The following is a 25,998-nucleotide window of genomic DNA, read 5'->3' on the forward strand; positions in this document are numbered from 1 at the left end:
TTTTGTTTGATTTTGAATTCCATTTTTTTCTGTGTAGAAACACGAAATTAAACATGTAGAGCCCTGAGTAAGTGAGAACCTATAAGCGGGGGCCTTTTCTAGAACTTTTACACTTTATAAACCTAAATTTTATTATCATGTGAAACCATAAGCAAAAAATAAGAACCGTGAGTTATACCAAAAAATATTTAATACATAGAATATGCGTCTCATACAAGATACATTTTCAATAGCGGGTCGTGATACTAAAAGAATACGTGTAAATGCATATTCTTGTAATGAATATTCTTTTGTAAAACACATACAAATATTAAAATTTATTTAATTTATTTTTGTACATATGTATATACAAAGAAAACAGATTAGAAACAAACAATAATACACATTATAAATTAAAAAAATAAGTAAAATATAAAATACACTAATATCTACTATATGTATGTTTACATAAACATATTTATTGTATATTAAGAATGATGGTTTTTTCGATGGGCCCGTAAGCCGCACGCCTGGAAAAACGCTTTACCACATTCATTGCACTTATAATTTTTTACTTCACCATGTATAAGTTGATGTCTCTTTAAGTATTTATTATGGACAAAACCTTTGCCACAAATTTTACATATTATATCACGTATATTGAGATGTGATTTAACATGGTTGTTAAGAGCATGTAGCTGATTAAATCCTCTTTTACATATATGACACTCGTGGCGAAAACGTTCCTCATGGCGGCGTATATGATTGTCATAACCATGACGCGCCCTAAAGCCGGTACCACATATTTGACATAAATAAGGTTTATCACCCGTATGAGAAGTCACATGCCATTCTAAATCGTTTTTAAACAAATATCCCTTTCCACATATATCACAATGAAAATTATATATTCCCAAATGGCGTTTTTTATGTATTAGGTATTTGTGATAATTACTAAATGTCACATCACAGGACGGACACTTAAACGGCTGTGTTCCATTGTGTTGAGCCATATGTTGACAGTAGGAATCATATTTTGGCAGTTTTTCATTACAAATCGTACATAAAAATGGACCTTGACTATCGCTGAGAAATGACATTTCTGCATAGTATTTATGTTCAGGTACAAATTCCTTTTTCTCCATTTTACATATTAATTCTTTGTCTTTATCTTTGGAATACAATTCATTTAAATAGTTTATGTGATAGTTCATTTCTTCTATACTTATATTGACATCGTGCTCTAATTTTATGTCATCAACTATTTTCATATAAATTTCATTTTTCTTATTTTTTATACCAAATGCGATATTATCCACTTTCCATAAAATTTCATATTTTTTATATAGCTGTATTAAACTTGGTAAAATTTTTACATAAATCGTCTAATAAACAAAAAGTGGAAAATACCATTTAATTTGATCGCATGAATTCTGTTTGTAGGTTTACTTACCCGTCGACGTTTCTTTGATTTGTTAGTTTCAGAGGACTAAAAATTAAGAGCAAATATATTATAACTATCAAATATACAAATATTTATATAAAAATAAAATTACATTTATTAATGCATTACTTTGAAAAAGTTCCATAAAGATATTTTATTATAATTAATATAATACATAAGGTAATCTTTGAAATAAGCTGTAGCTAGAAAATACTTATTTATAATAAATTTAACTTACTTTTTTTGTTACTTTCTTCTTATTTAGAGGGCTACCCGACGTCTTTGTTTGCTATAAAATTATCATATGTTTTTTTAATTAATAATAAAATATTATACAACTAAGTTTTCATATATTCCACTGTGTCGAATATTATATACATGTACTTCACCATAGTATGTTTTTAAATATTGTTTTAAAAATTGTTAAAAAATATAAAAGAAAATTAATTTTTTCAAAATTTTTGTTATTTCGGTATTTTCGCGGTATTTGTTTAATCATCCGCCGACTCGTATACCATAAAATATAACAAATACTGAAGAAAAAAATATTGAACATGTAGCATACCCGAGTTATTCATCAGTATATTAAAATGGGTCTTGATCCATATTGATCAATATATATTGAACGTGTGCCAGTGCCCTTAGGGCAGTGTCACACGTTCAATATATATCGTGATATTTGCTGTATTGTGATATGTATTGAACGTGTAGCATGTAATATTGACGGATCGTGTTCCATATCACAGAAAACCCCAATTTTCTGAAATCCAAAATTTGTATCAATATTTATAATGGATCACGTGATAAATATTGAACGTGTAGCATGTTTTGTGACAAAGAATATAAAGAAATTGGGGCTTGTCAGTTGGTACGTAAAGGAGTTGTCATTCGGTACCTAACTCTAAGTATGTATTGGTAGAATTTTTGTATTAGTATTGGAGCTCCAACCACTTTCACCACACTTTCCAAACATACATGCTTGCATAAAATCGTACATAAAAATTTTAGGAAAAATAAATATCATTTAAATTTCTACATTCGCAGATTTTTTAATTTATTTTGCCCACATCTAATCAGTAAACATTTAATAAATATATTTTTCGGACTTAAAATCTCTTTTTTTGCAAAAAAATAAGTTTATTTTAAATAATTTTTTCATTTTCAATACCAAAATATACAACTTTGTTTTGTCAATTTTAATTTCAACACACAAAAATTAATTGTCAAAAAAATTAAAATAATATTTTTTTAGTTTGTGAAAAATAAAATTATTTCGGATTGTTAAATGCGATAAAATTGTGTAAAAAATTAAAAAATAGTTCTGTGTTTGTGAAAAAACGTCGTTCAAGTCCTATTATCCCGGTATTTTCGCGAAAAAGTTTTGAAGTATTGTGAGAGAATTGAGTTCTCACAAGTGTGTTGAATTTACACAGAACTCGTCTGTGAAGAGAAGGAAATGTTATTGTTGTAAAACAATGTCATAGTCCAACTTCTTATTATTCTTTGTTTTGTGATATCAATCACGATACATTTGTAAAATTCGGAAAAATAAATAAAATAAAAAAAAAAACAAAGTCAAATATTTTTTTAAATGTTAATAAAAAATATAAAAGATAATAAATTTTTTCTAAATTTGTATGAATTTGGAGTTTTCGCGGCATTCTTGTTATCATCGTACGACCCGTGTAGCACGAAATAATGAAAATACTGACGCGATAATATATTGGATTGATGAATACCTCGGGTATGCTACACGTTCAATATTTTTTACGTCAGTATTTGCAATATTTTATGGTATACGGGTCAGCAGATGATTAAACGAATGCCTCGAAAATCCGGAATTAACACAAATGGTTGTATCATGAGAAAAAAGTAATTTTCTGTTATATTTTTTAACAACTTTTAAAACAATATTTCATTGGTATTTGTTTTATTTTATTTATTTTTACAAATTTTACAAAAGTATCGTGATTGATATCACAAAACATGCTACACCTTCAATATTTATCACGTGATCCATTATAAATATTGATAATAATTTTGGATTTCACAAAATTGGGGTTTTCTGTGATATGGAATACGATCCATCAATATTACATGCTACACGTTCAATACATATCACAATACAGCAAATATCACGATATATATTGAACGTGTGACACTGCCCTAAAGGATTAAATATATCGTGACCCTATATTCAAAAAGTGCGAACTCAATTTTGGGCAAAGTGAGTTTTTGATGCAAAAGGATTCCTCAATGTATGATCCACGTCTGGTATAAATTTGAAACCAAAAAAGTAATTTTTGCACTTTTAACAACAATTTTTGTTAATATGCTATCTCAAAGTTAAATTTTTATTGAAGAAAATAAGTGCTAACTTCCATACAAATTTTACAACATTTTTTAAAACTTCAAATTTATTTAAAATTTATTTTGTATATTAACAAGATGAACATGCTGAACACAAAACAGGTGAAGATTAATAAATTGAATGTATAGTTTTTAAGATATGATCATTTATATATTTGTATATAAAGCCAGTTTTAGACTTTAAATAATGTTTTTCCGAAAAATGTAAAGTTATTTCAGAAATCGTTTATAACACTAAGATCTATAATATTCTATGGTTCCAATTTAGAATTTTGATTATAAAAAAGTCTTTAAATGTGCAAATTATGGAGTATTATTCAAAAAATATTGGTACTTTTTATATTCAAAAGCTTTTCATAATTTAAAATATTTGTACTGAGAATAAGAAATAGTAAACAAGCAGATATGCCATGAGTTTTTCTACTTAAATGGTGTAAATGCATTTTATTGGACTTACTGGTTTGACTTATATCCCTTTAAAAAAAAAAACATTTCATAAAATTATAAAATAACGCATATTTTTAGAAGAAATTCTATTCTTTGAACAAAACATGCTAACTTAGAACAAATATTTGTTTTTTTGTCGACCAAAAAGTGCTATCTTATATAAGTCGCTAAAATGTGCAAAATATTAAAATTTTTTCATAGGTAAGAATTAGTAAGGATGTTAAAAACGTATTATGGAAGAAATATTGTTTTTTAGTGCAATATTTCACGAATTAAATAGTTTTTTTGCTTTCCTGAAAACTAGACTTTATTGATTTAGCACTTTTTGAATATAGGGTATCGATATTTTTAAATAAAAGTATGCTATGGTGACGAGTATATAATTTCGGGCAATATGCTTGTTAATTTTTAGACTTACGTCGAAATCTGCGTCATTTGAATCATCAGATAGTTCATCGGAACTAAGATCCTTAAATATGTAAGAATTTTCGGCGGACTCTTCAATAATTGTGTCTGTTTCTTGGATAGAACTTGCCACATTACTAACATCACAAATTTCATCTTCTGTATTGACGCATTCTTCCTTTTTATTTTTAACATTTCTTAGTACAGATTCCTCTGAGTCACTCATATTTTTTATAAGGCTCTTTTCTAACTTTCCTGTCTCTAAAGGATCTTCATAAACTGCTGAGCTTGTAGTAGTATCAATACTTTTATTATATCTTTCATCAAATATTTGCATATCTAATCGTTCTTCAACTTTTATTTCTTCTGGTTCAAATAGAAGATTTGGACACTTCTCATGTTCTAATCCATCTTCAAAACGATTCCAATGTTCTTCAAGGTGTTTAGAAAACTTTTTTAATTGATCACATTCTGTGCTACAAAAAGCACAATGAAATGTAAAAACTTTGTTTTTATTTTTTATCGTTTTCATATTTATAAATATATTTCCACAAATTTGGCGATCTGAATTCTTGTTAGCCCCCATTTTACATTGTTGTTAAAATGAAAAACAAACTTTGTTTACATTTGAAAGAAGTACGTTTATTGAAAGAACGAAATGCTTAAGGTATGTTCAGTCAAAGAAAAAAAAATCATATGGACTGAACATTCAGTTAGGATTCTACAGTATATATAAAAAGTCGACTTTTTTAATATCTATATTAAAAATATACAACTGAAATATGTAACTACAACGTTTCGCAAAGAAATCATAAAATTTTAATAAAATGATTAATAAAGAGTGCAAAAAAATATTTATTTCGATTTTATTTACATAATTTAGTATTCGATCTTTGTCTTAGATTTATGGACTTCTTCTCAGAATTATATACATAAATACATATAAATACGTTGACTATGAAAATTTTAAAGTGGTGAAAGAAGCTGATAGGTTATTTTCTAATTTTTTAAGTGGGAAATTGAGTTTCTTACAAAAGATATCAACAAATCGTCTGCATATAGACAATGATCCAATACGCAATATCCAGAAATAAGGTTACTTATTTTATTCATTGAAAGCGATTTGCATCAATCAATAAATATTTTTACAAATTAAATATTTATTTCTCCTTTTTGGCAGCAATTATGCAATGTAGTGTGATGCTATAATTATGTGGATCCTCTCTGACATTCTGCATTCCAATGATTTTCATTACGAAAACCATGAAGATGTAATTCACAGGTAATTAAATTTTTATATTATTGCAACCTGTACATCACGGTAATAGCGATTTTGATTTCCTATGCTTTTGTGGTGGAGAGCTAGGAAGAGATAAATCATTTCCCAAACAGTCTTCGCTATCTTCTCTTCCATGATATCGTCTCTCTCAGCTAGGTCTATACTATAATAGCGATTATGATTTCCTATGCTTTTGTGGTGGAGAGCTAGGAAGAGATAAATCATTTCCCAAACAGTCTTCGCTATCTTCTCTTCCATGATATCGTCTCTCTCAGCTAGGTCTATACTTGGAACGGCACCTCGCTTCAAATGCCTTTTCCCAATACATTCTAACGAAAAGTGTCTTTCGCATAAATATAATCGAGGCGTCTTTTCCATAAACTGCTTATCAATGTTGCATATTTCTGCCCACTGTTTAAACAAAGGTGTATCACCACTTGGAAAACGAAAAAGTTTTATGTTAGGAAAACTTCTTTTGGATCTACGACAATGCGGTAGACAGCATTTGTTTCCTGCTTTTCTGGAAACTGGCGAATTTAAATTCTGAAAGTACAAATGTAGAATTGAACAAATTTTCAAGAATAAATACCAAAGACGTTATTTCGTTGGTTTGTGAAAAAATTTTTGAAAATGTGTAGTTTAAATTATTTTTGTTTAACGTTTTTTTTTATTTAAAATTTTGGTATTTTCTTTATTTTATGGAAACAAAATATTTGACAGCGATGTAATAATGTGTGTGTTCAACTACTCGCCAGAATTACAATTTTTTACAGATTCCCATACTCAAATTTCAATTAATAAAAACCTGCAAAATTGACGAGTACGGTAACATACATGATATCGTTCGAAATAATAAAATATAATATATAACACTGAAGAGTTTTCAAGTGCAATTTTGATAGACTATACTATTACTAGAGTCTAGTAACTAGACTATGGGTTAGTTCAATGATATATACACATTAACTAGTCTAGGGACCAGTCTTGTAATAAATCGTTGTGCTGGATAAGGATTATTTTATAGACTGGCTAGTCTACAGTTTAGCTTATTGTCTGGTCTATAACTTAATATATAATTTGTAAAGTATATGGACTGTCAATTTATTTATTTATTTATTCAAATGTAATACATGTAGCCACTTGGCCAATAAAAATTATATTACAAGTATTCTTATTATCTATGAGAACATCCACTCCTCCTAACGACCCCTACAAATACATACTTATATAAAATATAAAAATAAGATAAACAATGTACCCTAATTATCAGCCAAAATTATTGGATTGAAACAGATCAAGAATTCTTAGCTTGAAGGTCATTACTGATAATGTAAAAGATCTTAAATTTCTGGGTAATAAATTCCAAATACGAGCAGATTGTACAACAAATGATTGTTCATATATTGAATTATGTATAGCAGATATAATAATTTGTGGATTCCGAATAGATCTTGTAAATAATATTTTTTGTACAATATCCTGGGGTATTTGAAGTTTAATGATTTTATATAGGTATATTAACCAGCGAAATTTAAGATAATCGTCAAAGTCAAGATTCAAAAAATTTTTCAAGTGTGAGGAAATATGATTCCATTTTATAAATTTATTTGACATCCCTAATGTACATACATTAATAATACATTTTCTTACTTCTTCTTTATTAGCACTTTCATTTCCATCTATTGGCAAAAATTCCTCCATTTCTTCCATATCTACTTCTTCATCTTTAATTTCTTCTGGTTGAAATGGTGTATTTGAACACCGTTCATGTTCTGGTTCATCTCCAAAACAATTCAAATGTTCTTCAAGATGTTTAGAGAACTGTTGTAATTGATCACAGTCCGTATTACAAAAAGCACAATGAAATGTAAAAACTTTATTCTTATAGTTTTTATGTTTATAAATATATTTCCACAGATGTAATGTTCTGGATTTTTGTTGGCTCCTTTTTTATAATTTCGTAAATGAAAAAACTAATTACTTTGTTTACATTTGTATGAAGTATGTTCATTGAACAGTGAACCGGCATTAAAAATACTACGTATATTTAGTGTAAAATTTAAGTCCTATATGATAACGGGAAACCGTGCTGGAAATCAATTGAAAGTTGTAAAATTAGGTAAATGATTTTACTTTTTTACTTTTTCAACAAAATATCTTGGAGTTCCGAAACTTCAATATCAGAATTTAAATAAAAATATTTAAAATTAATTTTAAATTTATTACATATTTTCAAAAAATAAATTGTATTTAAATATGCTAAAGTGGAAGATGGTTTTGTTACATTTAAGGCCAAAATCAAAGTTGAACATTGTAAAAAGAATGTTTAAATTTTCATTATTTTTCAAATTTAAAGATTCGGATTCTCCGAAAACTTAAGTTTGCAATAAAAGAATTTTTTTAATTAACTTATTTATTGTAAACATTAATATATGTTGTATGTGACATTTAAAAAATTAATAAATAAAACCTAAAAACTAATAAAAAGAATAACTTTAATAAGGAAGGTTATGTTTTTATAATATAATATTTTTTATACCTTGATTAAGTATGATGATTTTTTCGATGGGATCGTAAGCCGCACGCCTGGAAAAACGCTTTTCCACATTCATTGCACTTATATTTTTTTACATCGCCATGTATAAGTTCGTGTTTCCGTAAGGATTGTTTATGTACAAAGCCTTTGCCACAGATTTCGCATATTATATCACGTATATTGAGATGAGATTTAACATGACTGTTAAGAGCATGTAGTAGATTGAATCCTCTTTTACATATGTGACACTCGTACCTAAAGCGTTGCTCATGACGCCTTATATGATTGACATAGCCATGACGTGCCCTAAATCCTCTACCACATATTTGACACAAATAAGGTTTATCACCGGTATGAGAAGTTTTATGCCATTCTAAGTCATTTTTCAATGAATAGCCCTTTCCGCATATATCGCAGTGGAAACTGTATATACCCAAATGACGTTTCTTATGTGTAAGGAATGTGTGATAACATTTAAATGTTACTTCACAAGATGGACATCTAAATGGCTGTGTTCCGCTGTGTTGAGCCATATGTTGGCAATAGGAATCATATTTTAAAAGCATTTTATTACAGATCAGACATAAAAATGGACCTTGACTATTGCTAAGAAATGACAATTCCGCATAGTATTCACATTCAGGTACAAACAACTTTTCTTCCATTTTACACTTTAATTCGTTATTTTTATCTTTGGAGAATAAATCGTTTATATAGTTTATATGAAAGCTTATATCTTCTAATGTGATGTTAACATCGTGCTCTAATTTTAACTCTTCAAATATTTTGGTATAGACATCATTTATTTTTTCTTTTATACCGAATGCGATATTATCTACTTGCCATAAAAGTTCATATTTTTTATATAACTGTATTAAACTTGGCAAAATTCTTATAAAAATCGTCTAAAAATAAAAGGAAAAAAGAAAATTATTAGATAAACCCCTTCATTTTTATTTACATATCAATGTTTATCAAATGTTTACTTACCCGTCCTCGTTTCTTCAAATTGTTAGAGGATGTATTTACATCATGTTTCGACTAAAAATAAAGGATGAAATATATGAATACAAAGCATAACTAATTATTAAAGTTTCACACAAAAGAAAATTGTTTCACTTTACTTACATTAAAATAGGCATGGTTTGAATCATCAGAAAGTTCATCGCAACTAAGGTCCTTAAATATGTAAGCATATAGTATGTCTGAATTTTCAACGGATTCTTCAATAATTAGGTCTTCCCCTTGCAAATAATTTGTACCGTTTTCCTGTGCCATTTTATTAGTATCACAACTTTCCTCTTCATTGGCACTTAATTCACTTTCATTTTTAACAGCTATTGGAACAAATTCTTCTTTAGCACACATGTCCTTCTCCGTCTTCAAGTGATCTTTAAAAAATTCCGAGCTTGTATCAGTATTAATACTTTCATTATGAGCTTCATCAAATGCTTCATCATTTGAATCTACAGATAATTCATCGGAACTAAGGTCCTTAAATATGTAAGAATATAATTTGTTTGCATATTCAGGAGAATCTTCAATAATTACGTCTGCTTCATGAATATAATTTGTATTACAATCTTCTTCATCTACTTCTTCATTGTCACTATCTTCACATTCATTTTTAACTTTTACTGGAATAAATCCCTCCGTAGCACACATGTTTTCTGTCTTTCCTGTCTCTAATGGATCTTCATAAACTTCCGATCTTGTGGCAGTATTTATACTTCTATTATAGGCATCATCAAATACATGCATATGAATTCTTTGTTTAATTTCTTCTGGTTCAGATAGGAGATTTGGGCACATCTCATGTTCTTCAAAATAATGCAAGTGTTCTTCAAGGTGTTCAGAAAAAATTTGTAATTGGTCGCAGTCCGTACTGCAAAAAGCGCAATGAAATGTAAAAACTTTATTATCGTTTTTAATTGTTTTTATGTTTATAAATATATTTCCACAGATTTGACGATTTGTATTTTTGTTGTCTTCCATTTTTATTCTGTCATTAATATGTATAAGAAAATTTGTTTACATTCAAAGAATGTACGTTTAGTGATGAACCAAAGTGTTACGGTATGTTCAGACAAAGCAAAAATCGATGTGGATTGAACATATTGCGCATTTACTACATGACTGGCTTTAGGTTGAGTTTACACATAACAATTTCTATTACCGCAAGTCTATGTTTGTTAAAATAGTGATTATAGAAAACATCTAAGACTTAAAAAATCATTTCGATGTTTCTATTGCAAAAAATTAAAAAAAAAACAAACGTTTTTTCTTCTCTTAATTAGCTTACGTATTAAAATTCGTTTCCATTGGCAGGCTTTTAAGATCATAGTTTTACAAAATTAAAGGCTATTTATTACATTTTCAATTTGTAAACCTAGAAGTTCATTTTTATACATTGGAAAAATTTAAAAAAGTTAGCAAATGTTGGATAAAGTCGTAAGATGTCAAAATATAAATATACATGTAAATGTAAAAAACTCGATAATTTTAAAATTTCAGAAATCGAAAAATCGACTTTGTGAAAACGTTAGTTTTTAAATTTTCTTCTTTTCACTTCCAAACAATAAAATATAAAAAATCTACTTTTTCATTGCAAAAAATCGTCTTTGAGTGAAACAAAATTAAAAAATCTTAAACTCCAGCTAATGATATTAACTTAAACTTGTTTAAATGTAATATTTTTATAAATACTTAACTTTTTAAATAGTAAAAAAATATATTTCAAATCAATGTTAAAGAATAAATGTCCAGGATTTTTGTAATTATTCTTAAAAAAATCTACTTTTTCATTGCAAAAAATCGTCTTTGAGTGAAACAAAATTAAAAAATCTTAAACTCCAGCTAAAGATATTAACTTAAACTTGTTTAAATGTAATATTTTTATAAATACTTAACTTTTTAAATAGTAAAAAAATATATTTCAAATCAATGTTAAAGAATAAATGTCCAGGATTTTTGTAATTATTCTTAAAATTATTTGTTTATTTTTGCACGGGATCTAATTATATTCACTATACATATTTCATTAAATTTACTTCAACATTTTGCATAAATTGTATTAAGAGCATTATTATGACTTTATTTCTAATGTTAATAAATAAAGACGCATGCTTCTACGGTTTATTTGAGTGACACTTCTGTTCATGTCGTTTTAAATATTTATTACCTGTAAAACCCATATTACAAATTTTACATTTGATATCACGAATATTAAGATGACATTTTACATGGGAGTTAAGAGCATGCAAGTACATGAATCCTTTTTTATATATATTACATTCGTAACGAAAGCGATTTTCATGACGTAACATATGAACAGCATGATGATTACGACTTCTAAATCCTTCACCACATACAGAACATAAAAATGGCTTTAAACCGGTGTGTGAAGTTAAATGATAGTCCAATTCTGCTTGATAAAGATATCCTTTGCCGCACACATTACAGTAACAGTTGTAAACTTTTAAGTGACGTTTTTTATGAATTCTATATTTATCAAATTTAGCAAATGTCATTTCACAAGATGTGCACTTAAAAGCCGGAGTACCATTATGTTCAGCCATATGTTGACAGTAGATGTCATATTTTGTTACAATTTCATTACAAATGGAACATAAAAATGGTCCTTGACTTTCGCTGAGAAATGACAGTTTCGTATATAAATCAGATTCAGGAATGAATTCCTTATTTTCCATTTTACATATTAATTCTTGTTTTTTATCTTTGGAAAATAATCGATTTAAATACTTAAGGTTTGTATGTACTCCATGAACATTTATGTTTCTTTTTAGATGTACCTTTATTTCATCTGCTATTTTACCAAGTATTAATAATATCTTCGGTTTAACTCCAAAAGCAATATTATTTACATTCCAAAGAATTTCATGCTTTTTGTATTGTTCAATAAAAAGCGGCAAATTTTTTTTGTAGATGCGCTAAAAAAACAAATTGTTATATAAACACATAAATTGCAAATTTAAGATTTACATATATAAATACTAAATAATTATCATTGTGTTATTAAACGTACCCTGGATAATGGATATTCATCGTCGTCAACCTTAGAGTAGAAATTTAAATGAAAATAAGTTTATTTAAATAACTTGATGAAAATCTTATTACTATACTTACTGATTCCTTTTCCGATGCTTCTTTGGGAGTTTTTGCTTCTTTTTTCTGTTAAAATGTAATCTTTTACATTAAACAAAAATTTAATAGGTATATGCACATATGTAATTTTCTTACTTACATTATCTTTTTTGGATTTCTTGGTCTTTTTGTGAGAATTTAGCTCTTTTTCAACCTAAAAATTAAAGCACATAAATTTATTTGTTAAAGACACTAATTAAATGTTAAAATATGATTTCCAAATATTTTAAAATTTTCCATATAATATACACATAGTAAGGACTGAACATAGAATGTGGTAATTTTGGTGAGATATTCTCGTCAAAATTTCCATTTGTGTTAATTTTATCAATAGAAAATATGTAATTATAAATTTTTTTCTTAATACAGTTTAATAGTTTTTAATACTTACATTAAAATCGGAATCCTTTGAATTATCACTGTCAACATCAGAAGTATATTGCTACAATTTAAATATATACATAAATAAATTAAAATATATTTGTTTATAACTATTTTTAATAACAGACTACAGAAAACTTGGCTATATCGTTTTTGATATTTTGGAGGATAGATGAAGAACCAATATTCCGATATGATATGTTTACGTATAATGTAAATTACCTTAGGTATTTTGATCAACTTTTTAGAACTTTGCTCATCTTTGATTTTCTTATTTCTACAATTTGTACTGTTATCATCTTCTGTTTCACTACTGAAATCATTACAATTCATAGTGTAATCATTGTCACTTTCTAAATCCTCACAAGATGCATTCATGTTGGCTTCTAAATAAGATGTTTCATTTTCTTTCTTATTAATTGTTAGTAAATCCTTATTTTCTATTTTTAGCATATTTAAGGGATCACTATAAACATTAGTCTCAATGGAATTATTTGGTGCAACAGCATTGTGATTCGTGTCAACAATATATATTCGCTGTTCCATTTTAAAATCCTCACGATCGGATGAAGGATTTGAAATTTCAGGCTCCATTTGTACTGGAACATCTTTCAATTCTTGATCAAAATTTCGAAAATGTTTATCTTCGAGATGCTTGCTAAATTTTTTAAGTTGTTCACAATCAATACTACAAAAAGCACAACGATATGTGTAAGATTTTGTTTTATGTTTAATTCTTTTAATATCAATTAATATTTCGCCACATTTTTGAAGATCTGAATTTTTGTTTGCACCCATTTTACAAATATTTTCTAAAAAAAATATAAACAAAAATCAGTGTTGATAACCAAATGAAAATTATTAGTCATTTGACTATAAAATCGTGAAACTAGCAAAAGTATCTTCAATTAAACATACTCTTTGTAAGATGTAAATTGAGTAGTCTATGATGTAAATAAAGGTATTTTCAGACTACAATACTGAGTATTAACACACTTCAAATTAAAAATATTATGAAAATAATTCGCATTTTCAAAAAATCAATCCGAAAAATACATTTTATGTTTACACTATAACATTTGTAATATTTTTTATCCAATTTTCAATTATTTATGCACTTTTCGTTCTTATTTTTAATGTATTTTACACTTTTTCTTTGTTTTTTATTGTATTTATAAAATACATACCGAATACGTTTGAAAATAAAAAGTTTTTGAATTGTTTTAAAAAATTTATGAATACCGACCGTATGCCAAAAAAATCAGTAATATTTTTGAAAATCAAATTACAAATTATATTTAGACTAATAAATTGTATTATGATACAAATATTCTTGACAAGTATTAATACTCAGTATTGTAGTCTGAAAATACCTTAAAGAAGAAAAGATATAGAATAGAAATAAAAATATTTCTAAAGAAATTTGTCACAAAGTTTTTCTGTAAAAGACTGTCTTTAAAATAAGTTTTTTTGGAAAATTTTTGTATTCTACAAGCTAAACTATTGTACTGAAAATTGTCCAAATGAAACTATGAACACATTGAAATTATGATTTTTACAGATAAACTATTAGAAAGACCTATTATACAGAGAAAACATATAAATTCTTCATGAAATAAAATTTTACAGGCAATATAGAATATATATTTTATATACTACATAGACAATTTATCAAAACAGAAAACTGTTGTACAATTAATTTAATATAAGCAAAGCACTGAATCAAACAATTTTTTAAAAAAATATTGTTGTGTATATGTATAAAATAAAACTACAAACAACGGCCGCAACGATTAAGACTGATCAGTAATTTGGTAGCGGCGCGACGTCGACAATTTGATAAGCCGCGGCCAGACGCCGCTTTTACGCGGATCGACTCGTTACTCTATTTATATACACAACAAGCGAACAAAAATGCTAGATAAAAACCAAAAATAAACAGTATTAGAAATATCAATACAGTTCATACAACAAGTTACAAGTCTTCATTTCTATCCGCTTCACTTTATTTAATAATAAAATCGTTTATAAGGACGCAAAAAATGCAAAGAGCCTCTTCAGGAAACAATAAAACCAGTCGTACGAAGGAAGAGAAGGCGAAGAACGGCACAAAGAAATCTCTGGTCTTTCTGGCTAAGATGGCGAAAAAAGATCCTTCGTCGTTAACCTCTAAAGAAAGGCACCTTATCAGGAGACACAGACAGGACGTGTCAAAATTTGAAAGAATTTACGGCCCTGTCAGTGTTATTCTAGGAAGGTCGTATCTTTTTGAACAGTATGAGACTACTGTGAACCCGACAAATACTATTATAAGTAAAGGGTCGGCTATTTCATCCACAAACTGTTCAATGAGTAATGGTGTTATTCCTACTGTCAAATCGCTCACGTCTTCGGAAAGAGCTGCAGGAGATAATAATGCAACATCCAGTAAACAAACCAACGGATTTAAAGTAAAAGGTATGGTGAAGAAAGTTACAGAAAAACATTCAGCATCAACAAAGAAGGCAAAGAAATCCGAGAACCGGGATAGATACCTTCAGGCAGCTGTCGTCGATTGGAGTAATCGCAATGGGAAGATAAATGCCGATCTATGGCAGTTAGTTGAGCGTAAGCTTCTGGATGAAATCGCCAATTTCAATGGCAGCTCGGAGGATGTATCCTTCAATGGCGCAGATTGGTCTAAGGGCACGAAGATAGTCAATTGTGGTAACAAAAATTCATTTGATTTCTTAAAAAACACAATTGACAAGATTAACCAACTTAACCCAGACATAAAGTTGGATGTAATAAACGCCTCAAAACTACCACTTAGATCAGTCGTCACGGTATGGATTCCACCACCCATTATATCGGTGGAAACTATACTGGGAGTATTGGCCAAACAGAACGCTAAACTTCTAACAGACCAATGGAGGTTTGTCACCTCACTGGTGTGTAAGGAGAACTCCGGAAGGGACTTCAGATTCGCTGTGGATCAGAAATCTCTAGAATATTTGGAGGAAGTGGCTGGTGTTGCCAATTTCGGTCTTGGCACTGTCAAATTCCGTTTTTCGAAACATAAGACTAAAGAAGCTGCTGGTGGTGCAGATAAATCTACGCCAATGTGAAACAGCTTAGTCAGAATTGGTATTATTCCTCACTGACAACTAATATTGATATTTATATTAAGTATAAATGCAATTATAACTTGATTTTTCATATTAAAAAATAAATTTATTTTAAATTTTTTTAAAGGCGAATTGAAAAAAAGAAAAGATGTTATAGTTTTGACATCACCTTACCATCAATTCTCCATATAACACAAATTGTTTTGTGATTTATGTTTTTTCGTGGTTCTCTTCTATTTCACAACTAATTTTTCTATATTTTGAATAGTTTTTAGGATAATTTAATTTGTTCATTTTGCATATTGCAAAAACCGAGAATGAAAACAAAAGTTTTACATGGACCACAAAAAAAAACTTTATTTTCTTACAATTTTTATCACGCATGCTTTGAGAAAACTCTTTATTAACCTTCTTTAAAATGTTTCTCAATATCGAACAATAATAATATGCTGACGACTCGATAAAATTAAAATCACCATATCTTGCTTAATACATAATAAAGGCAACAATGATGAGTTAATTTGCTAAAAAATTTCCTGTGCTTATGATGACGCACACGATAGTTTTTTACAAATTGTCTCATTATTGTTGTCTTGTGCAGGCATTTAATACATCAGATTAAATCGCCTCTGGCGTAGACGTTTCATGCTTTTTATACCCTACACCACTAGTGGGGAGAGTATTATACGTTTGTGCTGATTTTTGTAACGCATACAAATATTGGTCCTACACCCACCTCAGAATCACTTTCTTAGTCGATTAAGATTAATAAGAGTTTTTCAGCACAAGGACGATGCCTATTGAGAATAGTTGAAATCGGTCCATTATTTCACCTAGCCCCCATACAACCTGACCTTCCGATTTTGTGTTTTTAACTCATAACTATGTCACTATCTCACAACAAGTTTTACATAAGCATAAATGACCATGCCAATTTTTATAATGATAGGCCGTCGTTTGAACCCAGCCCCCATACAAACCTCGCTTTAAAAAATTTCCTAAACGCCCACAAATTTACTTATAACCATTAGTATCGCGATGAAATTCAGCATAACTAACCTTTATATAAAATTATATCCTTCTTCCCAATTTGTTGAGGATCGGCCCATATTTGACCCTAACTGCCATATAAAGCCTCTTTTATAAATTTAGTTTTTCATTAATAAATTGCTTAAATACATCGAAATTAAGGTAAAATTCAACAAATTTTTTATGAAAAACAAATATTTTTTAAAATATACCCATGGTGTAGGGTATCATATAGTCGGCCATATCCGACTATACTTTCCTACTTGTTTTAAATACATATAGAAACTTTCAATCTATATTACAATTTAATATGACTTTTTATATGGGCTTTTAGAGCTTGTGTGTACATGAATCCCTTTTTACATATGTAACATTCGTGACGAAAACGATTTTCATGGCGCAACATATGATTAGCATAGTATTGGCGTCGTTTAAAGCTTTCACCACATATAGGACATAGAAACAACTTAAGTCCAGTATGAGAAGTTAGATGATCGTTTAATTCAGCTTGAAAAAGATAGCCTTTGCCACATATATTGCATTGATGATTGTATACCCCTAGATGACGTTTTTTATGTATTTTATATTTATGCAATTTAGAAAATGTCATTCCGCAAGACGTGCACTTAAATGGCTTCGTACCATTATGTTCAGCCAAGTGAATACAATAGGGGTCATACTTTGGTATCATTTCATTACAAATCGAACAAATGAATGGTCCTTGACATTCGCTGAGAAACGACGACAGTTTAGGATACAAATCTGATTCTGGCGTAAATTCCTTGTTTTCCATTTTACATACTAACTCTTGTTTTTTATCTTTGGAATATAATCGATTTAAATACATAATATGAGTATGTACTCCTTGAGCACTTATGTTTCTTTTCAGGTTCAACTTTATTTCTTCAGCTATTTTTCCAAGTATTTCAAATCTTGCTGGTTTAACTCCGAATGCAATATTATCTACCTTCCAAAGTTCTTCATACTTTTTATATTGTTCAATAAATAGCGGTAAAAATTGTTTGTAGATGCGCTAAAGTAAAAAATATTAAAGTAAAACTAACTTTATTCGTATTACATCATTAATATAAATTTCTCAGATATGTACATATGTATGTATGTATTAAAAATATATTTAAATTAAAAATTTTATATTTAAATTTTAAAGAATGTTACTTATAGAATTATATTTATTTTTAAATTATCCGAAATTTCAAATTTTCTGAAAATTTTAAAATAAAATATATATTTAATACATAAAAGATTGTAACAAAAGCTAATTTTAAAATATATGTATTTATTTGTTATACATAACTTACCCATGATGACGGATTTTCATTATCTTCGACCTAAAAATAAACATGAATATCTTTATCATAAATGTTTACGAAATTTGTAAAATATTTTATTTTATTTGTAAAATTGTAACAGTATTTTTTCTACGAAAATTTGTATACAACAAATTTATTTTGATTTAATATCAATAAAAGGTATATTAAAATTAATCTAATTAGTATCATAATGAGCAATATCTCAATATTATCTATAAATTTTACCTTATCCTGATTAATAAAGATGTACACAGAGTATATATGTAAATTATTATACTTACTAATTCCTTTTTAGGCTCTTTGCTGTGCTTTGCTTCTTTTTTCTATTAAAAAATATATTAAATTTATGTTTATATACATATTGTTACGAAATTGAATTTGCATTTAAACTAAACGGTTTTTAACGGCCAGTTCCCGACATTTCTTAGCGACTAACATTTGGGTGGCATCACTAAGCGTTGAAGAGGTGTGTGTCTCCACTAAACATTGACTTACATCAGTAGAAGTATCTAGATGATGGAGCCAGAATAAACTGGAAATATAAAGAAGGTGATGCCCATGTATAAATAGCGGTGGCAATCACCAAATGAGTCAGTCTGTAATAAATCGTCATTGAGTAAAGTTAATAAAGTCAAGTGTGCTTTCGTGTGTTAAAGATAAAAAGACAGCCTTACAGTCTACTATATAAGTTGTGTTATAAAAGTATTTGTGTATAAAACTGTGTAAATAAAGAGTTGTTGTAGTTTTTAACAAATTGACGCTTTTATTTGCAATAAGAAGAATCCAGTTTATTTCAAAAGGAAATAAACAAACGTTTTAAAAGGTAAAACGTAACAATTGGTGTCAGAAGCGGAATTGCATAATAAAAAGCAGTCATGAAGTTCGAAGAACTAAAAGTGGAACAACTCAAGAGAGAATTGAGTAAGATGGAGTTACCGACAGCCGGTAATAAGGCAGAATTGCAAAAGAGGCTAATAGATGAATTCAAGCGGCGTGACATTGACATAGGTACATACGAATTCGAGTACAAAGAAGAAACTGAGATATGTACTCGCTCAACAACGAGCAACATGGACTTAAACACAATGTTTGCCGCTATGATGGAGAAATTTGCTGAAGTTCAAGAAACTTCTAAGGCTAACTACGAGAAACTTCTTACTGACAACGAGAAACTTCTTACTGACAACGAGAAACTTCGAGCTGAGGTTAAAGCTGAAGTAAAGGAAACTTTTAAACACTTAGCTGAAATGGAAGCAAAATTTCAGGAAAGTTCAAGAGCCACAGAAGAAAAAATTCTGGAAGTGTCTGAGGTTATTAATAGCAGAGTAGATGGCATTGACAAAAAGGTGTCAGACTTAGAAACAAAGATGAATAATCTGCAATATCAAGAAGGAGCTGTACGAATCATTCCAGAAACCTCGGGTAGAATAAAAGCCCCTAGTTTTGATGGCACCACACCTTTTAATGTGTTCAAGTTCCAGTTTGAGACAGTTGCCATCAGAAACATGTGGAATAATGAAGAAAAAGCTATAGAATTGATCTTAGCCTTAAAAGGAGGTGCTTCAGTAGTTCTTGAGAGCGTACCAGTGAGCAACAGAAATAATTATGACGACATAATGGAAGCACTACAACGCAAGTACGGTGGAGAACATAAAAAGGAATTATACCGAATGGAATTGCGTGGCAGAGTGCAGAAGGCCAATGAGACACTACAAGACTTTGCATTGGAAATCGAGCGATTGATACAGCTTACTTATCCAGGAGAACATCACCCGTTTTTGGATATTTTCAAGATAGAGGCATTTGTAAATGGCATACGTGATCCTGAGATTAAACATGCGGTTTGTGCCACACCAAAGCCATCATTCGCTGAAACTGTCTCATTTGCGCTGGCACAAGAAACGGCTAAAATAATTTCAAAGCCACAAATATTCAAGGTACGAAATGTCGAAGTTGTCGCTGAAAACGAAAGGAATATAGTCACTGAGATAAAAGAGGCAGTTTTAGAGGCTTTAAATGAGAAACAAAATAAAGCCAAAATCAAATGCTATAACTGTGGAAAAACCGGACATATTCAGCGAAACTGCAAAGCACAAAGAAAACGTACCAGATCGGTCTCACCGCCAAGAAACAACCAACAGGTAAATCATCACTCATCACAAGAATCACCTTTAAATTAAAACGAGCTAGCACTGAGGGGCAAGAGCTAGCTCCCACATATGACGGCCCCACAATCTCCATATCAGTAATGCAGCAGAAAAATAGTAATCTAACTGCTGGTGGATACATCAATGGTCGAAAGCACATTTTTACTATAGACACAGGAGCGTCGCAGTCTATTATTAGACCAGATTTAGTTAAGAAAACAATTGAACCACTATGCGGGGTAAGATTACGCACCGCCACTGGAGAGCCTGCCACTGTCTATGGTAAAGTAAATGCGAAAGTAAACATTGCCAACATAAGCGTAGATCATTTATTTATTGTTGCCGATATCGTGGATGAGGTAATCATTGGTGCAGACTTCATGATTATGCATGGCATTAAATTACATTTGGGACCAAATGTTATGATTTGGCGTAATGTTGAAATACCTCTTGATGTCGGATATCAAAGCAAGGCTCAAGTAAAAAAACTAGTTGCTATTGAACATGAAAAATTGCCTCCACAGTCAGAGGTTTTGATATGGGCCCGTATGGAGGGAGATTGTGAGGACAACAGTTTGTGGGTAGTAGAACCAGCAGAAATAAAAAGTGATATTGTAACAGCTAAAGCCCTCGTCAAACCCTGTAAAAACAAAATAGTTCCCGTAAGAGTTCTTAACTTGTCCAGCTTTGAAAAAGTCATAAAGCCAAATTCCGAACTAGGTCAATGTGCTTCAGCAGAGGCTGTAGTCAACTGTGTGGAAAATCCTGCAAATAAATCCATCAAGGAACATGAGCTACTAGCGGAATATGTGGGAAAATGGGTAGAAAAGCTAGCGCCGTCAGATAAAAATAAAGCCAAACAACTTCTGAAGAGACATGCATCTGTCTTTGCTTTAAAAAGTGAAAATCAAGGTAGAACAGCAATTGTAAAACATCAAATAGATACTGGCGATGCGAGACCAATAAAGCAGGCCCCCAGAAGTATTCCTTTAGCAAAACGAAGCGAAGTGAAAGAGTTAGTGAACGAAATGGAGCGGAACGGCGTAATCGAACCATCTTCTAGTCCTTGGAGCTCGCCCGTGGTTTTAGTTAAGAAGAAAGATGGCAGCACAAGATTCTGCGTAGATTACAGAAAGCTGAATGATGTCACCAAGAAAGACAGCTATCCGCTACCTAGAATTGATGATACTCTGGACACGCTAGCTGGAACAAAATGGTTCTCCACATTGGACTTGCAAAGTGGATATTGGCAAGTAGAGATTGCAGGCAAAGACAAAGAGAAAACTGCATTTAGTGCTAGTGACGGATTATGGCAGTTTAATGTAATGCCCTTTGGACTCTGCAATGCTCCAGCAACATTCGAGCGCTTAATGGAACATGTATTAAAAGGACTTCATGGAAAGACATGTTTGGTGTATCTCGATGACATAATTGTCATGGGAAATACTTTTAATGAACACCTTAAAAACCTTGAAGAAGTCCTTAAAAGAATATCAGCGGCTGGACTAAAACTCAGTGTAAAGAAATGTGCATTGTTTCAGAAGGAAGTGAAATATTTGGGGCATCGCGTAACAGCAGATGGAATATCAACAGATGAAGATAAAATAATAGTTGTAAAAGACTGGCCACGGCCGAAAAATCTCCATGAATTGCGAAGTTTTCTTGGCCTCTGTACGTACTACAGACGATTTGTTCCAAATTTCGCCAGTGTAGCTGCAAGCTTACATGAATTGACCAAGAAGTCGCAACCATTCCATTGGGGTGAAGCACAAGAATTAGCATTCCAAAAGCTCAAGGATCTCTTATGTAAGGCACCAATTTTGTCATATCCCATACCTGGAGAAAAGTTTGTGCTGGATAGTGATGCTAGTGGATACGGAATAGGCGGTGTGCTTTCCCAAGTAATCGATGGAACTGAAAGAGTCATCGGATACTTCAGCCGAACGCTTTCAAAGCCTGAGAGAAACTACTGCGTTACTCGTCGCGAACTCCTAGCAGTAGTTGAGTGTGTCAAACACTACCATAAGTATCTATATGGGCAACACTTCCAACTGAGAACCGATCACTCTGCCCTCAGGTGGTTGCTGCAATTTAAAGAACCTGAAGGGCAACTGGCTCGTTGGATTGAACGCCTTCAGTCTTATGATTTTAGCATTGAGCACAGGAAAGGTGTAAAACATGGTAATGCGGATGCTCTATCGAGAAGACCATGCACCGTGGAATGCAGGCATTGCACAAAGGCTGAGGTAAAAGAAAGCGTCATCGATGTTCGGCTAACCCATATAGATTCCACTGAAGATTGGTCTGAAGCGCAAAGGGATGACCCCTTACTGGCAAAGATAATATCGGCTAAAGTAGAAGGCAAAAGACCAGCCCGCAATGAAATATCTGCAGAAAGTCCATTAATGAAATCCTATTGGGCTCTATGGAATAGTCTACAAGTGTTAAATGGCTGCCTATACCGAATATGGGAAAGTGCAGACGGAAAAACGGTGACAAATCTAATTGTGGTACCTGCCTCTAAAATAAATGAAGTATTGAAAGAGTTCCATGACGGTCCAAGTGGTGGACATCTTGGCGTGACGAAAACCATAGAAAAGGTAAAACAACGGTTTTATTGGGTCGGTTGTCAACAATCGGTAGCCGATTGGATTTCAAATTGTCCACAATGCATAGCAGCCAAAGGTCCAGTAAGAAAAAGTCGTGGACGACTTCAGCAGTACAACTCAGGAGCGCCATTTGAGAGGATTGCAATGGATGTAGCAGGCCCTTTTCCTGTTAGTGATGCCGGAAACCGTTATATTCTAGTGGTTATGGATTATTTCAGCAAATGGCCAGAGGTGTATGCCATCCACAACCAGGAAGCTAAAACAGTCGTAGGTGTGTTTGTGAACAACTGGATATGTCGTTATGGTGTACCATTGGAGTTACATTCGGACCAGGGCAGAAATTTTGAATCCGCTGTGTTCAAAGAAATGTGCGATTTATACGGAATAAGAAAAACAAGAACAACTCCACTGCATCCTCAATCAGATGGCATGGTCGAAAGATTCAATCGCACACTGGAGGAATATTTGAGAAAAGTGGTTAGTGCACATCAGAAGGACTGGGATGAACACATACCAAAATTTCTGCTGGCCTACCGAACAGCCGTTCACGACTCCACCTCTCGAACACCTGCAAAAATTATTTTCGGAACAGAACTCAAGCTGCCTGGTGATTTAGAATTTGGTATAAAGCCGTCATCAAAAAGTAAGGATGATGAAAACTTTTCCCAAGAGCAAGATGACCTTAATGAACTTCATGAATTCGTGCGGAGACGAATAAAAATGACTAGTGATAAAATGAAGGCCAGATACGATCGAGCAGTAAATTCTGAAGGATTTACCGAAGGCCAGTTAGTACTACTGTATAGCCCACAACGTAAAAAAGGTTTATCCCCTAAACTGCAAACTCACTGGGAAGGACCGTATGTGGTGATTAAGAAATTAAACGACGTAGTCTACCGAATACAGAAATATAAGAGCCCGAGAAGCAAAATGAAGGTTGTACACCTAGAACGACTAGCTGCCTATGGGAAAGGTGAATCTGTGCCTATTCGGGACGAACAGGCTTAAGCGGGGGACAGTGTTACGAAATTGAATTTGCATTTAAACTAAACGGTTTTTAACGGCCAGTTCCCGACATTTCTTAGCGACTAACATTTGGGTGGCATCACTAAGCGTTGAAGAGGTGTGTGTCTCCACTAAACATTGACTTACATCAGTAGAAGTATCTAGATGATGGAGCCAGAATAAACTGGAAATATAAAGAAGGTGATGCCCATGTATAAATAGCGGTGGCAATCACCAAATGAGTCAGTCTGTAATAAATCGTCATTGAGTAAAGTTAATAAAGTCAAGTGTGCTTTCGTGTGTTAAAGATAAAAAGACAGCCTTACAGTCTACTATATAAGTTGTGTTATAAAAGTATTTGTGTATAAAACTGTGTAAATAAAGAGTTGTTGTAGTTTTTAACAAATTGACGCTTTTATTTGCAATAAGAAGAATCCAGTTTATTTCAAAAGGAAATAAACAAACGTTTTAAAAGGTAAAACGTAACAATATATAAAATTTATAGTACTTACAATTTCCTTTTTGAGGTTCTTAGACTTTTTCTTGGTATTTTTTTCTTTTTCAATCTAAAAATTATGGACAAAAAATAGTTAACATTTATTTGTTAAGTAATTAAAAAAACATAATACTATTTACACAAATAACATTTTTAATACTTACATCGAAATCAGAATCATCTGAATTATTGCTGCTTACACCGGATACATCAGACTAAAATCAAAAAGATAATTTGCATTATTAACTTCAACCATAATCAGAAGGATTGATTTTGTCATTTCGTTTGAAAGACATTGAAATGTCAGTAGTTGGACCTCATTAGAAATTTCGAGTTTTTATTAGATTCTACCCATCTCGTATGACTGTCTAAAAGGCACCGAACGGGAAAAGCTTGTGAGCTTAAATTCTCCAAAATATTGTTTGGTACTGAAATGGACAACATCACCTTCGGGTCTTCCAGTACTTTCAACAGATTTTTATATGAATGGACTTCTATTTCATATATTGGATATTTAAACAACAAAAAAAACATATTTAAGACTTACGTTTCTTTGTTTTGTTTTCGTCTTTTTTGAATTTCTTTTAATTTTACAATTTGTAGTATTATTGTCTTTTATTTGATCGTTGCAATCTTCAAAGCCCATAACATAATCATCACTTTCGTGTTCATCGTAGGATGCATTCTCGTTTGTTTCTAAGTCAGGCATCTTATTTTCCATCTTTTCAATTTTCAATACATCATTTTTTGTCTCATCCACTAAATAATCATTAGTTTCTACTTTTATCACCTTTAAAGGATCACAATACACATTAGTATCAATGGAATTATTTGGAATAATTGCGTCACTATCTGCCTTAACAATGTAAATTTGCTGATCCACTTTAAAATCCTCAGGATCAGAAGAAAGACTAGAACTTTCAGATTCAATTTTTACTGGATCATTTTTTAATACCTCGTCAAAATTTAGAAAATGTTCCTCTTCTAGGTGTTTTGTAAATTTTTTTAATTGTTCACAATCAATATTACAAAAAACACAGCGATATGTATATGATTTTGTTTTATACTTAATTTTTTCAATATCAATTAAAAGTTCTCCACATTTTTGAAGATCTGAATTTTTGTTTGCACCCATTTTAGTAATATTTAGCCACAAAAAACTATTTTATAAAATAAAATTGTACATATGTAAATAAACAAAACAAAAACCAATATTGGCAACTTTCAGCAAAATATAAACAAAATTTAGTAGCGATTATATATAAAATT

General features: G+C 30.7%; 5 protein-coding genes across 9 annotated transcripts; 1 reads left to right on the forward strand and 4 right to left on the reverse strand.

Annotated features, from left to right (window-relative positions):
* Window positions 1-329: 329 nt before the first annotated feature.
* Window positions 330-5,259, reverse strand: LOC119608173 (zinc finger protein 845-like). Its single transcript, XM_037962483.1, has 4 exons — window positions 4,659-5,259; window positions 1,662-1,712; window positions 1,433-1,468; window positions 330-1,364 (listed from the first exon to the last, which is right to left on the reverse strand). Exons 1-4 carry the CDS (start codon window positions 5,229-5,231, stop codon window positions 468-470), a joined length of 1,557 nt encoding a protein of 518 aa, XP_037818411.1. The 5' UTR covers window positions 5,232-5,259; the 3' UTR covers window positions 330-467.
* Window positions 5,260-5,325: 66 nt separating this feature from the next.
* Window positions 5,326-18,590, forward strand: LOC119608166. Of its 3 annotated transcripts, none has more exons than XR_005231800.1 (3): window positions 5,326-5,740; window positions 5,826-5,927; window positions 18,031-18,590. XR_005231800.1 is itself a non-coding variant. In XM_037962475.1 (2 exons), exon 1 carries the CDS (start codon window positions 15,048-15,050, stop codon window positions 16,110-16,112), a length of 1,065 nt encoding a protein of 354 aa, XP_037818403.1. In that variant the 5' UTR covers window positions 14,404-15,047; the 3' UTR covers window positions 16,113-16,131; window positions 18,031-18,164. The 3 variants fall into 3 exon arrangements, 1 of the variants encoding a protein (XP_037818403.1); XR_005231799.1 differs by lacking the exon at window positions 18,031-18,590 and adding an exon at window positions 13,456-13,738; XM_037962475.1 differs by lacking the exons at window positions 5,326-5,740; window positions 5,826-5,927 and adding an exon at window positions 14,404-16,131 and having other exon boundaries at window positions 18,031-18,164.
* LOC119608163 (zinc finger protein 571-like) lies at window positions 5,483-10,512 on the reverse strand. Of its 3 annotated transcripts, XR_005231798.1 has the most exons (5): window positions 9,589-10,512; window positions 9,451-9,501; window positions 8,464-9,365; window positions 7,575-8,013; window positions 5,483-6,467 (listed from the first exon to the last, which is right to left on the reverse strand). XR_005231798.1 is itself a non-coding variant. In XM_037962471.1 (4 exons), exons 1-3 carry the CDS (start codon window positions 10,453-10,455, stop codon window positions 8,469-8,471), a joined length of 1,815 nt encoding a protein of 604 aa, XP_037818399.1. In that variant the 5' UTR covers window positions 10,456-10,512; the 3' UTR covers window positions 5,483-6,467; window positions 8,464-8,468. The 3 variants fall into 3 exon arrangements, 2 of the variants coding, with proteins under 2 accessions (XP_037818399.1, XP_037818398.1); XM_037962471.1 differs by lacking the exon at window positions 7,575-8,013; XM_037962470.1 differs by lacking the exon at window positions 5,483-6,467 and having other exon boundaries at window positions 7,753-8,401.
* Window positions 11,445-13,871, reverse strand: LOC119608164 (zinc finger protein 846-like). Its single transcript, XM_037962472.1, has 6 exons — window positions 13,228-13,871; window positions 13,016-13,066; window positions 12,725-12,778; window positions 12,607-12,651; window positions 12,506-12,535; window positions 11,445-12,410 (listed from the first exon to the last, which is right to left on the reverse strand). Exons 1-6 carry the CDS (start codon window positions 13,801-13,803, stop codon window positions 11,589-11,591), a joined length of 1,578 nt encoding a protein of 525 aa, XP_037818400.1. The 5' UTR covers window positions 13,804-13,871; the 3' UTR covers window positions 11,445-11,588.
* On the reverse strand, window positions 16,269-25,972 carry LOC119608165 (zinc finger protein 155-like). The gene is made up of 6 exons (XM_037962473.1): window positions 25,277-25,972; window positions 24,894-24,944; window positions 24,746-24,799; window positions 18,754-18,795; window positions 18,461-18,490; window positions 16,269-18,174 (listed from the first exon to the last, which is right to left on the reverse strand). The coding sequence occupies exons 1-6, from the start codon at window positions 25,862-25,864 to the stop codon at window positions 17,440-17,442; spliced, it is 1,500 nt and encodes a 499-aa protein (XP_037818401.1). The 5' UTR covers window positions 25,865-25,972; the 3' UTR covers window positions 16,269-17,439.
* Window positions 25,973-25,998: the final 26 nt, after the last annotated feature.

The sequence above is a fragment of the Lucilia sericata genome, unplaced genomic scaffold (assembly GCF_015586225.1).
Source record: "Lucilia sericata isolate MDLA Ls3-8-SP2 unplaced genomic scaffold, ASM1558622v1 Contig000798F_arrow, whole genome shotgun sequence".
Taxonomy (NCBI): Eukaryota; Metazoa; Arthropoda; class Insecta; order Diptera; family Calliphoridae; genus Lucilia; species Lucilia sericata.

Coding starts and splice junctions, on each gene's coding strand:
- LOC119608173 (XM_037962483.1), bottom strand. CDS start 5,231: ATGGGGGCTAACAAGAATTCAGATCGCCAAATTTGTGGAAATATATTT. Junction 1,713..4,658: donor CAAATGACGCAGATTTCGAC/GTAAGTCTAAAA, acceptor ATAATTTTATAG/CAAACAAAGACGTCGGGTAG. Junction 1,469..1,661: donor AGAAGAAAGTAACAAAAAAA/GTAAGTTAAATT, acceptor CTTAATTTTTAG/TCCTCTGAAACTAACAAATC.
- LOC119608165 (XM_037962473.1), bottom strand. CDS start 25,864: ATGGGTGCAAACAAAAATTCAGATCTTCAAAAATGTGGAGAACTTTTA. Junction 24,800..24,893: donor CAGATGATTCTGATTTCGAT/GTAAGTATTAAA, acceptor CATAATTTTTAG/ATTGAAAAAGAAAAAAATAC. Junction 18,175..18,460: donor ATGAAAATCCGTCATCATGG/GTAAGTTATGTA, acceptor TTTTTACTTTAG/CGCATCTACAAACAATTTTT.
- LOC119608163 (XM_037962471.1), bottom strand. CDS start 10,455: ATGGAAGACAACAAAAATACAAATCGTCAAATCTGTGGAAATATATTT. Junction 9,502..9,588: donor CAAACCATGCCTATTTTAAT/GTAAGTAAAGTG, acceptor CTTTATTTTTAG/TCGAAACATGATGTAAATAC. Junction 9,366..9,450: donor ATTTGAAGAAACGAGGACGG/GTAAGTAAACAT, acceptor TTTTATTTTTAG/ACGATTTTTATAAGAATTTT.
- LOC119608166 (XM_037962475.1), top strand. CDS start 15,048: ATGCAAAGAGCCTCTTCAGGAAACAATAAAACCAGTCGTACGAAGGAA.
- LOC119608164 (XM_037962472.1), bottom strand. CDS start 13,803: ATGGGTGCAAACAAAAATTCAGATCTTCAAAAATGTGGCGAAATATTA. Junction 13,067..13,227: donor AGTTGATCAAAATACCTAAG/GTAATTTACATT, acceptor TTTAAATTGTAG/CAATATACTTCTGATGTTGA. Junction 12,411..12,505: donor ATGAATATCCATTATCCAGG/GTACGTTTAATA, acceptor TTGTTTTTTTAG/CGCATCTACAAAAAAAATTT.